At 33.2% G+C, this 12,690-nt stretch overlaps 1 protein-coding gene across 7 annotated transcripts in view; it reads right to left on the reverse strand.

The window, feature by feature from the left end:
- The window catches only part of atp2b3b (ATPase plasma membrane Ca2+ transporting 3b), a 116,194-nt gene that overhangs the window by 21,741 nt on the left and 81,763 nt on the right, over positions 1-12,690 (reverse strand). For all 7 annotated transcript variants that reach the window (XM_009296742.5, XM_005162078.4, XM_009296741.5 and 4 more), the window contains 3 exon segments: positions 10,359-10,570; positions 8,524-8,631; positions 2,423-2,605 (listed from right to left, as the gene is read on the reverse strand). In XM_009296742.5, the coding sequence (XP_009295017.1) occupies positions 2,423-2,605; positions 8,524-8,631; positions 10,359-10,570 (503 nt within the window).

Consider the following 12,690-nt stretch of genomic DNA (forward strand, 5'->3'; position numbering starts at 1 on the left):
CTTGAAACTTTAGCTGATTTATTTTTTTGAATTATGCATACAGTTCAATTAGTTATTAATATTAAGTCAATGGGTTTACTCACTTTTTTATGTAAAGTCAAAAATGTATACAGTGCTCAGCATAATTGCATATACCCCATTTTGAAAATGAATGCATCCATTTCTCAGTGAATATAGGCAATGTATTTTGATGCATTTAAACAAAACAGATTAATAAACTTATATATTTATTAAAATTATATTTTAGTCACCAAACATATTTAAAAATTGAAAGATAATAAAATTAAATTCAAGTTAAATATTGCAAAAATAAATACAACCAACAAAATTTTAACTCAATGTTGTATTTTTTTATGCTTCTCTTGATTTTTTCTTTTTATTTTAAATTTGGTTTAAATATTTTTCTATAACATATAAATTTGGGTGTACTAAGACCGGTACTAGGGTGTACTAGGACCGTTATCGTAAGTTATTTTGTTAGATAAGCTCCAGATTTAGTTTCAGTACTGACTAAGCTTATGTATATGCACAATTATAATATTGTATAGCCTCCTATTAAAATATGAATTGAAAAGATAGATTTGTGAGGGGTGTACTCATATACAGTATGCCGAACACAGAATGTGGATTATTTACATTTAGAGTACATTTAGGGTCTCTGTCATGTTAATGTATGAAATAGAACTGTTACACACATATTGATTGCTATTTGAAATGCAAAAGCTTTGAAGCTCAATAGTTCAAAATAATTCAGAATGTAGATAAAACCTTATCATTTCAAAGTGAAGAAATGTTAAACTGTGTTTGACATATGGTTATAACTATGGCTATGGTTAAAAATAGTGTACAAGAATCATTCCTTGCTATCTCATATTAGCAAATACATTGAATAACATTAACTTATAGAACTTTGTTATAATAAGAGTATAATAACTTAGTGTGACCTCAGTGACACATATTAATGGTAAAACTGTTATTACAATATTACTGTATATTTATTTTCCAGCAGATACACTACTATTTATAAGGGTTAGTAATATGTTTGTTTTAGTCACTTTTAAGAATTTTATTAAGCAAGAAGGAATTAAATAATAGAAATTTTGCTGTTTTAAATAAATAATTTTCTTTTGAAAGCTTTATTTTTCAAAGAATTCTATTTTTTTTATCATGGTTTCCACAAAGATATTAAGCAGCACAGAGTTTTCACCATTGATAATAAAAATAAATATTTCTCATGAAGCAAATCAGCACATTATACTGATTTTAAATTATTGTTCCTTACTGAAGGCTGTAGTGATAACTGCTGAAAAGAAAAAAATAATTAAGATCAATAATAAAATAGGACATAATTAGTTTAAATTCGAATAATTTTTCTAAATATGTTTATTTTTACAGTATTTAAATCGCAATAAGTTAAGGTAACTCAAACTGTTTGACGAAGCTGATTGCAATGAACCATTCAAAAACTAATCCTGACAAGTACTGTGAACTTAATCCATTTGACTAAACAGAGAAATGCGAGCACAGTAAAACCAATAAATGAAGAGAACTCAAACTGTAAAACCCAATAAGTTAAGGCAACTCAAACTATTTGAGGACACCGATTGCTACAAACAATTTGAGTAAAAAACAAATCTAACGAGTACTGTGAACTTACTCCACTTAAGTTGAAGTAATGAGGTATTTAATTAACTCAATACCTTCAACAATGAGTTCAAAACTCATTTCAAATGAGTAGATTTAACTTTCAGTAAACGTTGAGTTAACTACTCTCATTTCATTAGAGAAAGTTGACTGTTGAGTTTTACAGCAAAACGTCACTTTTAAAAAATAAAACCTTAAAATTTTCACTCACAAACAGAAATACACAAATATTTAACTGTGCATGTTCTATTCCTTATATTGTATATGCTCACATATGTATAAGCCCAGAATAAAACACTCTTCAGATCCTCGTCAACTCTCTAAAGTCTGAGGAGCATCATTGCGAAGTCCCATGCAGCGCCAGGATGCGACTGATTCTGTGCTGTGACTCTGAAGCAAATGAGTTACTAAACAATAAATTAGGTCTTTAAAGCACTCCAGTTGCATAATAGAGTGACAAAACAAAGCTTTGAGCACAGGAGGGGATGCTATAGATTCTTGTTGGGGGAAATCTATACCCATTTAGTGAAGCATCCCAACAGTGGGCAGCAGAGACAGAGATAGAGTAGTGAAAGAGAAGAAGAAATAGAAAAGGAAGGATGAGCTAATGTTGGTGATTCACAGAAGGTCTAGAGAGAAAGAGAGCGGGGAAAGAAGAAAACGAAAGCAAAAGAGCATTCTTTGAGGAGACATCAGCTCTGCTGTCTGTGGACATCATTTTATGTGACTTCAACTAGTTCTACCAGAGGGATGGATTATTCAGTCGAATGCACAGCACCTGAGTCTGGATACGGTTAAGGCCTCTAAACCAGAGGATCTGCCCCCTGCGCAGCTCTCTCTCAGCGTGGTCAATCTCCTCTTCATCCTCAGCCAGCTCGTCCTCCGTCATCTCGTCTGTGCCTGGCCCGTGGCCCGCTTCCTTCAGACACTTCAGGTGACTAGTGGGCACTGTGGCGATCACCTGAGAGAAAGAGAACAATCCATCTTATGTAAAGTTTGATCACACAGTCTTTTTAGGACCCTCAACCTGGAGGGTAAACAAGGCTTACCCCTATACTAGGCCTAATTTTTTACTTTTATGTACAAATGGAGTATATGTAGTGTTCTTTCCTCAAAAGATAAACTTCACGGTTAAAGTTTGTTGTGACTATATTCAATTTCATAGGGTTCTTTTTACTGCATTGATGTTGTAAAATAAAATCAGTTAAAAAGACTTAAGCATTTATTTAGTTGTTCAGGCATAAAACGAGAAGAACAGCTGTTTAAATGCAAATGCCATCAGGAGTAGCAGACGAGCACAGGAACTCCATTGAAATACTGGGGTATCGCCTGTTATCTCCTCATTATCATTATTACAAGTATTTCTACCATTATCATTATTCAGGTTGCTTTAGTAGTATTAGTAGTCATTGTAGTAGAAGCAATTGTAGTTGTAGTTGGGGTTGTTGAAGTAGTAGTTGTAGTAGTATCTGTAGTAGTAGATGTCGTTGGTATTGTGGTATCACAAGTAGTAGATGTGTAGTAGTAGTAGTAGTAGTAGTAGTAATAGTTATTGTCGGTGCAGTAGTATCAGAAGTAGTAGATGTTGTCGATGTAGCAGTCATTGCTGTAGTAGTATTAGTAGTAGTATCAGTAGTAGTAGTCGCTGTAATAGTATCAGTAGTAGTAGTAGACTTAGTGGTAGTATTAGTTGCGGTTGTGGCTGTAGTAGCAGCAGTAGTAGTTGTAACATTACTAACTTTCTGTAGTAGTTGGTGTAGTACTTGTGATTATTATTATGGCTGTTGTTAGTTATTATTACTGTTGTCCTTTCTTTCTTTTTACTTTCATTTTTAAATGAACTCAAATTTTACCCAATTGCAAACATAATCACAATTGTTTTTTTTTTATAGTTTTATAGTTCATTTTATAGTTTAGATAGTGTAAGTACTGCGTTTATACTGAAAACTCTAAACTCTAAAAAAAAATAAAGGACTTTAAATGATTTAAATGATGTATTTATTCATCCAAAAAAAAGATGGTTGCTGATGGGTGCTATGTTTGGATTACTTTATTTTGTATTGTGCTGGCAAAGGTATTCAATGGAGATGATTATGCTGATTCCTAATGGTGAATCCGGTTGTACTTATGACAGATACTATTTGTTAATTTATTGCACTAATTTGGCAACTGCTAAATGTTGACTTCTGAAATCTGAATTTACAGTTAGTAAAAAAAAACAAAACATTAGCTTTTTTTATTTGAGACGACACTAAACTATACACTATGGATGAGTGTATAAGTTCTAAGTGTATATAATTGCAACATTAGCCTGTTTTTTGTATAGAATTTCATCATGTGCACTTATGGCATGTGTAAATTTGCTTTTAGCAACAACTAGGTTTTGTTTATTTTTTTTATTTTGACAACATAGTGCCTGGACCACAAAACCAGTCAATAGCTAAATGTTGAATGGGTCAAAAGAATAGATTTTTCTTTTATAATATTATAATATTAAGTAAATGTCATGTTTTTAGGGAAGATATTTGATCAATTGTCAACCACAAATACATTAAAAATTAATTTTAGATTAATAATGTGGCTATAGACAGCTTTAAAAGAGATTTCCACAGATTTTTATTTTTTAATTTTAACTCTCGTAATGAATATTTTAAATCAAATATTGTCATATCATTACAAACCATAGAGCAATAGGATCACTCTTGAATATTTATTCAGGTGATGTATAAATCTCTCTCTTTTAATAATCTCTTTTTAAAAAACATGATTGATTTTGTGGTAAATGCTCACATTTGACAGAACTTTAATACTGTCTTATCTAGTCTGAGGATTTTTGTTCTCAAATTCCCTTCAGTCAAGTATGGGCAACAAATACGTAGAAACCTATTTGAATGAAAAGTACTGTTATACTTTAGGACTTCCATTCAAATTAACTACTCTCTTTAAAACAATCCTGAGATATACAAAAGTAGTGATTGCAAAATAATTGTTCTCTCAAAACAGACTGAAAAATAATTATGAATTTCCATGATGCTTAACTTCCATGATCTGTTTGATCTACCAAGCTCTCAGCTCTCTGCACTAACCCACAAATATGCAGAATGATTGACAGGTCAAGTAAATCACCTCAAATTAATAGGTTTTGAGTGGTTAAACAAAGACTCTGTGGCTGAGAATATCTGTCAAAAAAAATAAAGGCCGTTCATGACGACCTTCCTAATAAAAATCTTTTTTAGAAGTTTTAATGGGGCTGTCAATTCTAGATTCAACGATTTATAAGACAGGTGCATAAAATCTATGGATAAATATTTGCAGTTGGATGAGAGCTAAAGAGCTCATCCAACAATAAAACGCTTTGCTGATTCTGGTGTGGAAGAAGTTGAACCCAACCGAGCACCCGTGGGATGAATTTGGGATGAGCCAGACCTCATTACCCAACATCAGTGTCTGACCTCACTGATGCTCTTGTGTCTTAATGGGAGCAAATTCACACAGCTATGTTCCAACATCTAGTAGAAAAAAGCCTTCCCCGAAGAGCACAAGCTGTTATAGCAGTAAAACAAGGACTCCTAATTCCTAACTCCAATTAATGTGCATTGGTTTGAAATTAAACGCATATGGCAAGTTGCGTTTGAATGTTCACAATTGGATGCATCACATAATACAAATTAATGAAAGAAAACAAGATATACCCAAAATAATGAACATTTACATGTAACAAATGCAATATTTTCTTAAAGTTCACTAGGAACATTTGAATACATACACTATGTAGAATAAATAATTGTGCTTATTAGGAAATCCTCTAAAGCTATTAGATTATGCATTGATCTTACAAATATAAGTATTAAGTCATCATTCTGAGTGCCAGATTAATAGACTTTCATGATCCAGCAGACATCTACAAAGACCGATGGCAAGGGTCAGGATTGTTTCCTAAATAATACATTTTACTGCAGACTCATTTTAAAAACAAGTCAGGTTAACTCAGGCTTTTCAGAGAGACTGGATATAATGAGGCGCAAACTATATTTGGTCTGACAGTAATGCTGCATCACACAAGTGTGAGTAACAATGTTTTTACCATGTGTCACCATTGCTTTGTCAGCTACATGTTAGACATTTGAAACTCTATATGATCTACAGCAGTAAACATTTGACAAAAATGATTTGGTGTTTTAGGACAACTATGTTGAAAGATTTTGATAATTCACTTTAATTTAATTCAAGTTTAATTGTATAGCACTTTTTCACAATAATTATGGTTTCAAAGCAGGTGCACATTACTGCATTACAATCAAATAGTGAAAGGTTAAGGTTATTAGTTTCTAAACTAATTAACTAGTTTCTAACAGAATTTAACAGTTAAAGTTAATATATATATATATATATATATATATATATATATATATATATATATATATATATATATATATATATATATATATATATATATATATATACATATACATAGTTAACCTGCAGTTATACAGCACTTCAAATGCGATCCACTTCAAATGTTGGCTACTGTATGTACTGCATAAATCAGTCCAATGCACTCGAAAAATGTGGAAAAAAATATTGAAAAGACTCTTTACTGTTACCCTGTTGAAGGCAAGAGTTTGCCAAAATGTGTAGGTGCAGTTTTACAGAATATCTATGTCAATAAAGGCTTTTTAAAGTGCCCATGTTATGGGTTTTTGAGAATGACCTTCCATGTAGTGTGTAACAAAGCTCCAAGTGAAGGGAAATATCCAGCTTATATACACTCAAAAAATGATTTGTTGGCTTTAAATAACTTTTTTTATGTCAACAGGTTCCACGTAATAGAGTTAAGTTACCTTTAAGAAATTTTTTTTATTTGAGTGAACTTAATTTAGTTACATAAAGGTAATGTAATGTTGTTTGGTTCAATCAACACAACATTTATAATTTAGCTTTAATTTATTTACACTGTTAAAAAAATCCGTTAAATTTACGAAAAAATACCGGCATGGGTTGCCAGGAATTAACTGTAAAAATACAGAATTTTTATAGGACTGTTTAAATTTACAGAAAATAACCATATTTCATCAACTGATACAATGCTCAGTTCACAAAAACCTAGTTTAGCTCACAAACACGTAAAGTCATTCAATGCACTAATGTGTTCATGTGTGTACAATCAGCAAACAGATTTTAAAGGCATTAGTTAACTAAACAGGTATCTTTAAACAAAAGAAGATGCAGCACAACATCAGCTATCCTTAGTTCATATTGGACTTGCACACAGATGCTACTACCCTCCACAATAAGGCTTAAATCTGAAAGTGCTGCGTGTTTAAAACTGTTGATTCACTTATAAAAGAGTCGACTCATCTCATAGTGCTTCAAATGAATCATCTTGATAGCGAGTCTTTAGCCGATTCAGCGTGATGTCGATACAAAACTTAAGCCCCGCCCAGTTGTTGCACACAAACCTAGGGCCCCTCCCACAAACAGTAGCCGCACTCAGCGGGATATTTTTGAAAGTGTGAGGGATAGTTAGAGGTATTTTCTCTACTCAAAGATGAAACTGTGAAGAGTGAGTGGTTGAGGTTTATTTTTGCAAAAATACATCAAGCATTATAGTCCAGCCTTATGCTGTTCGAGTGCTTCTGGAATCTACATGCTTACAATGGGGCATTCGTTGGCCGTTTTTTAAAGGAAGGATCAGAAAAGACTATTGATGAAAGGGACTTGTCAGAGCTCAACAGGATCTTTATCAGTACATGGATCAGTGGATCATGGATCAGTTTTGTCGTTGCTATGGCCACCATCATTAGCTCATCCTTGTTTGAAATTACGGGAGTTTTCTGGGATAAATAACAAAATGGGTGGGTGGCTGGAGATGGGTCTGAAATACGGGAGACTCCCGGGAAAAATAGGAATGTTGGCAGGTATGCTCACATACACTCTGCACTCTGACTACCTCAATATTGTTGATTAGCCGTGGTGGGCATTTTACTTTGTCTTGCACTGAACGCAGTCAACCAATCGCAACAGGCTGTCATCGGTCCAATCAGCTCAGATTAACGTCGTGCTAAGGAGGGCTTTGGGAACAAATGAGTTGCTGAACGAATCATATGGGAGTGGCTGGGATAATTAGGTAAAAATAAATGCATATTATAAGACAATGAAAGTGCTTTTTGACCTTGCATGCATATCAGACTGTTGTTGGAGACCCTCAAAAACAAAATATGACCCTTTTTAATGTATAATAGGGGCTCTTTAATATTTTTCTACATTTTCCAAGTGCCTTGGACTAATTTTTGCTGTTTATACTGATAAATTCCTTACTCAAAGACCACAGACACATTTTTTAAGCTGCCCCTGAGCACTTTGTTTGATTTTGGTTGACAACTGTATACTGTTACCAGAATATGCCACATCTATCCAACTATTAGTTTCATATTTAAATTGTAGCCCATTTGTACATGTTGGTATATTCCCAATCCCCAATTATTGAGTATTTAATGCATGCCCATCAAAACTAAGTAACCTACCTATCTACCTAAAACTTCATGTTTCAAAAGAGGTTTAAAAACAAGAAATGATGATGTCTGTGATGTCAAAATCTTGTCAATAAGTAGACCTCAGAGTACATTAAAAATTAAAAAAGTAATTCCCTCTTTAAATTTGCTTTGTTTTTCCTTAGTTCTAATGTATTCCCAAAACGTGGAATATACTGTACAGGCATGGCACATTACATTCTCACATTCTGTGAGACGTTTTAGAAGAATGAGCACAAGCTCGACTTTTATTTCTTTAAATTTTCCTTTTGTTGTGTGAAAAGTAATGACTGGATTTTTGTCTTTGATAGTAGTTCTCCATTTTCGTTCTTTATGTCTCCTACTGTACCTGACCCCACAGCAGTTCTCCAACTCCCACGAAGAGGCACCACAGCCACTGCTCCACATTGAGAGGGGCACAGCTGAAGGGCTTTCCTCCAAACTGCACAATCACAACCTGTACACAGATCAACAGCCAAACACAGTCATCAACTGGCTTACTCAGCATAGGCCAAATGTACGTTTGACATGACCAATGAAAATCTTTAGAATGAGTTGTGGAGAGCAGTTTGAACTTAAAGGTACACAGTAGTTCAACAAAAATAAAATATCTGTGAATAATTACTCACCTTCATGTCATTTAAATCCCCTGAGACTTTCACTCATCTTCAGAACTCAATTTAAGATATTTTAAATGAAATCCAGGAGCTCTCTGACCCTCTATAGATAGCAGCATTTGTGAGATATTTAAAGCCCAAATTGGTACCAAAAGCATTATTAAAACAGTCCATGTGACATTAGGGGTTCAATCTTAATGTTATGAAGCTAAGATAATTCTTTTAAGAGCACATAAAACAAAAATAATAGCAATTTCTTCTCTTGAGTGTCAGTTCTGGGGCGCATTCGCAATAGTACTGTGCACTGAAGTAGCAGTCAACTTTGAAGGGGATCAAAAAAGTTTTTCAACATTGTCCTAAGACCATAATGGGTGTTGTTCAATATTTTAAATCAACTTAGATGAAAGGTTTTGATCCACAAATCAAAACAAATGTTGACTATTATACATCACAAATGCCTGCATGCTACTGTACATTCTGTTTGAAACAAAGCTCTTGCGCATCCAGAGTATGCATCAGCAGCACTACCGAGTGTGACATGTATACAGAGCACAGTGCCAAAGGATATTGATTAGCCAAAAAGCATATGCTACTGCTGCCTCTATGGCAGTACACAGGGATGGAAACCAAAAGCTGTTAAATGATTGGCTAAAACAAGCTTCATGTGACAAAGTTAGCATTATTCCAATGGTAAATTATCTCCCCATAAAATAATTTCAGTGAGTTCTCGCAAGCGTTTCTAGACTTTGAGTCTCTCAGGACTGTTGCTGTCTGTGGAGGGTCAGAAAACTCTCGGATTTCATCCAAAATATCTTAATTTGTTTTCTAAAATGAACAAAGGTCTCAGGGGGTTGGGATCTCTATTGAGAATAAACAATGACACAATTAAACTTTTTAGGTGAATAACTCCTTAACAGTCTACACTACAAAAAGTTCTACTGGGAATTAACCTCATACCATTTGTTAGATTTATCCTTTATGGGCACATAATGTTCATTTGCTGTTCATTATAGATTATGTTTCTGTGAATGTGAACAGTTGAGGGAAAAACAACTGCAAATATATCAGCATATTAGGTTTGTAAAACAGTTTCTACAATAGGAGACCCACATCCATTTTGACAGGAATTGTTTAAATTCGAGATATATTAAAATCTGCATTACAGTTGATTGTAAGTTGAGAAACAATGCTTACCTATATACACAATAACTCCTCTTGGAGAGACTTTGTGTTTTGTAATTTTGCAGATTTTTTGCATGCTAAAACTACAACAATATGCACTAAAATAAGCTGAAATTGTAAAAAAAAAAGCGTATATTGGCCCCTTTAAAAATGCGGAAAATATATATATATACATATTTAACTGATGTGATGAATGTAATGCTCATGTCTTAACATCTTATGCGATTTTTTAAAGTATTTTTTTCTAATACAAAAGTGCAGTCTAATCAATACAGATTAAGAAACAGTTTTGCAGAGTATTAGATAAACAAACACATAAGCTCAAATGCAGAATGATTTCTGCTTCCTTCATAGTTCCCAAAACACAACCAACAGCATCTCTGACCTGCACTCCGAATGTTCCTAGAACAATGCTGCAGAAGATTGGGTTTGCGAAGATGCCGTCGAACACGTTCCTTTCACCATGAATCTTGCGCGCGTTGATCTCGTTGAAGAGCTGCATCAGGACAAAGGTGTTGAAGATGATGGTGTAGTGTTCAGATGGGGGCGAGTGTAATTGGGCATAACGACCACTGTCAATGTTGAAGATCTTCTCCCCTTTATAAGACAAATGAGATTAAGACATTTAAAGATGTGAAACTTTTAAATATGAATTCAGTGTACATTCATTGTTTCTATCCAGGCATATGTATATATAAAAAAATGCTCCTCTATCAACATTTTCACAAAACTCAAAAAATGCACTTACATATACAATTCACAGGCATTTTTAGCGGAAATAAAGACTACACTGTAAAAATAGAATCAATTAGTCCTGACAGCATATGCTTTTAGGTTATTGTAACTTATTAAAATGTAATCATGTTCTAACTTAAATCTATAAGTAACGCAAGTTATTTTAAGTCAGTTTAACATAATATTAGTTTAATGGACTCAAAAGGTTAATTTGATTCAGCTTAAACATTTAAGGCAACTAGGATTTTTTTTACAGTGTAGAGGGAGAAAACAGTTACATTTCATAAACATTTTGCTGACAGGGCAGATAAGTAAAGTAAAATATTATGTTATCACTATAGCCAGACAGAATCTGCTGACAATTTTTGCTATTACTGCTGACAATTTTGTAAAAAATCTGCGGATTTATGTGGAATGATTTCAGATGTATTATAACTAAAACTTAATATATGCAATAAAGTATAATACATTTTAAACTTTTATTTAGTGTTTACAATGCAAGTCCAATTAGAACCAATTATTTGGTAAACAAAGCAAGTCTCTTATATAATATGTCTACTCAAAGACTGAAAGTATTACTTTACAAACTGTATTGTAAACAAATCATATGAACATTTTAATATTACTATTATTGTATGAAAATAATATTTGTGAAATTAATTTAAAAACTGAATAAATATTAATTGACACACATTTATATAAGTAAATACATAGACTCAATCAGTGGTGGAAAAGGTTGGTTTTATGTTGGACATTGGACATTGGACATTGACGTTGAGTTCGAAAATTTTCCCAATTTTCATTTACAAACAAAATGCAACAGCCCCACGACATGGGGTACAATGTCAATCTGACATCATGTTGACGTCTTGTGCCTGCTGGGTGTTTAAGGCCATTTCAGTCATCATACAGTAAACATCAGTCATCTTCTCATCTGTGACATGCATCTAAACATATGGGTTAATGCGTGTGAAGATTTTCGACATCTTCTCGGACACTTTTAATGCTTCAAAACAGTTTGCTGCAATTATAAAGAGCTCATGTCTTGAGGTAGTTCATTATGATGCGATTTAGCTTCTATGTGTGATTTGATAGGTAGTAGTGACTGAAGGTTGAAGGAAAGTAGTGGAGTAAAAGTACAGATACAGCACATAAAATGTTCTCAAGGGAAAGTAAAAGTACAAATTTATAAAACTACTTAGTAAATTACAATTTCTGACAAAAAAAACTACTCAATTTCAGTGATTTGAGTATTTGTGACATTACACCACTGGACTCAATGTTGGGCTAAAAATCTGCAGATTTCTGCACTCACGGATTTCGTGTGTGCTAGTTATAACCTACAAATACTTCCATCACACTCCATGATTTGCAAGCTAACATATTTTTTACCTTTGCAAGTTTGCATCATAAAGGTACGGCACAGTACCATACATCTGTATGTACCATATGTACTGTATGATTTTTTTAATCATAATAAACTTTTTTGATCATCTGGCAAAGCAATGTGTTTGTAATGCAGAACACTTGAAGAATTTATTTGCAAAACAGATAACTGCTTTTTCATTTTATATAATATTTTTGTTGTTTTTGTGCATTAAAAAAGTAAAATTGCAAAAAAAATGCAAATGATTTAAAAAATTGAATTCTAAAAATGGTGGATGAATCTGTTACAGACACAAGTCCTGTGAACATATTAATTATTAATGCCTGCTTCTTCTTTTATCTGTTGCTGAACTAAACTAACTGATTTGATTTCAGAACCTTCTTAAGATGTGCCTGAACCAACATGATAAATATCTGCTTTTGTGCAAACTAAACATGCCTTTTAGTGTCACTCACTAGCCATTTCACACAAAACTTGCAAGAAGCGATGTAAAATTCCTTTTATGCAAAGATCATTGTACACCACATTCCCCATTGGGTTGTTTTCCCATCAAATCAATTATTTATGCTAGTATTGCTCTCATTTGTAATTAAAT

Source organism: Danio rerio, chromosome 23, assembly GCF_049306965.1.
Source record: "Danio rerio strain Tuebingen ecotype United States chromosome 23, GRCz12tu, whole genome shotgun sequence".
NCBI lineage: Eukaryota > Metazoa > Chordata > Actinopteri > Cypriniformes > Danionidae > Danio > Danio rerio.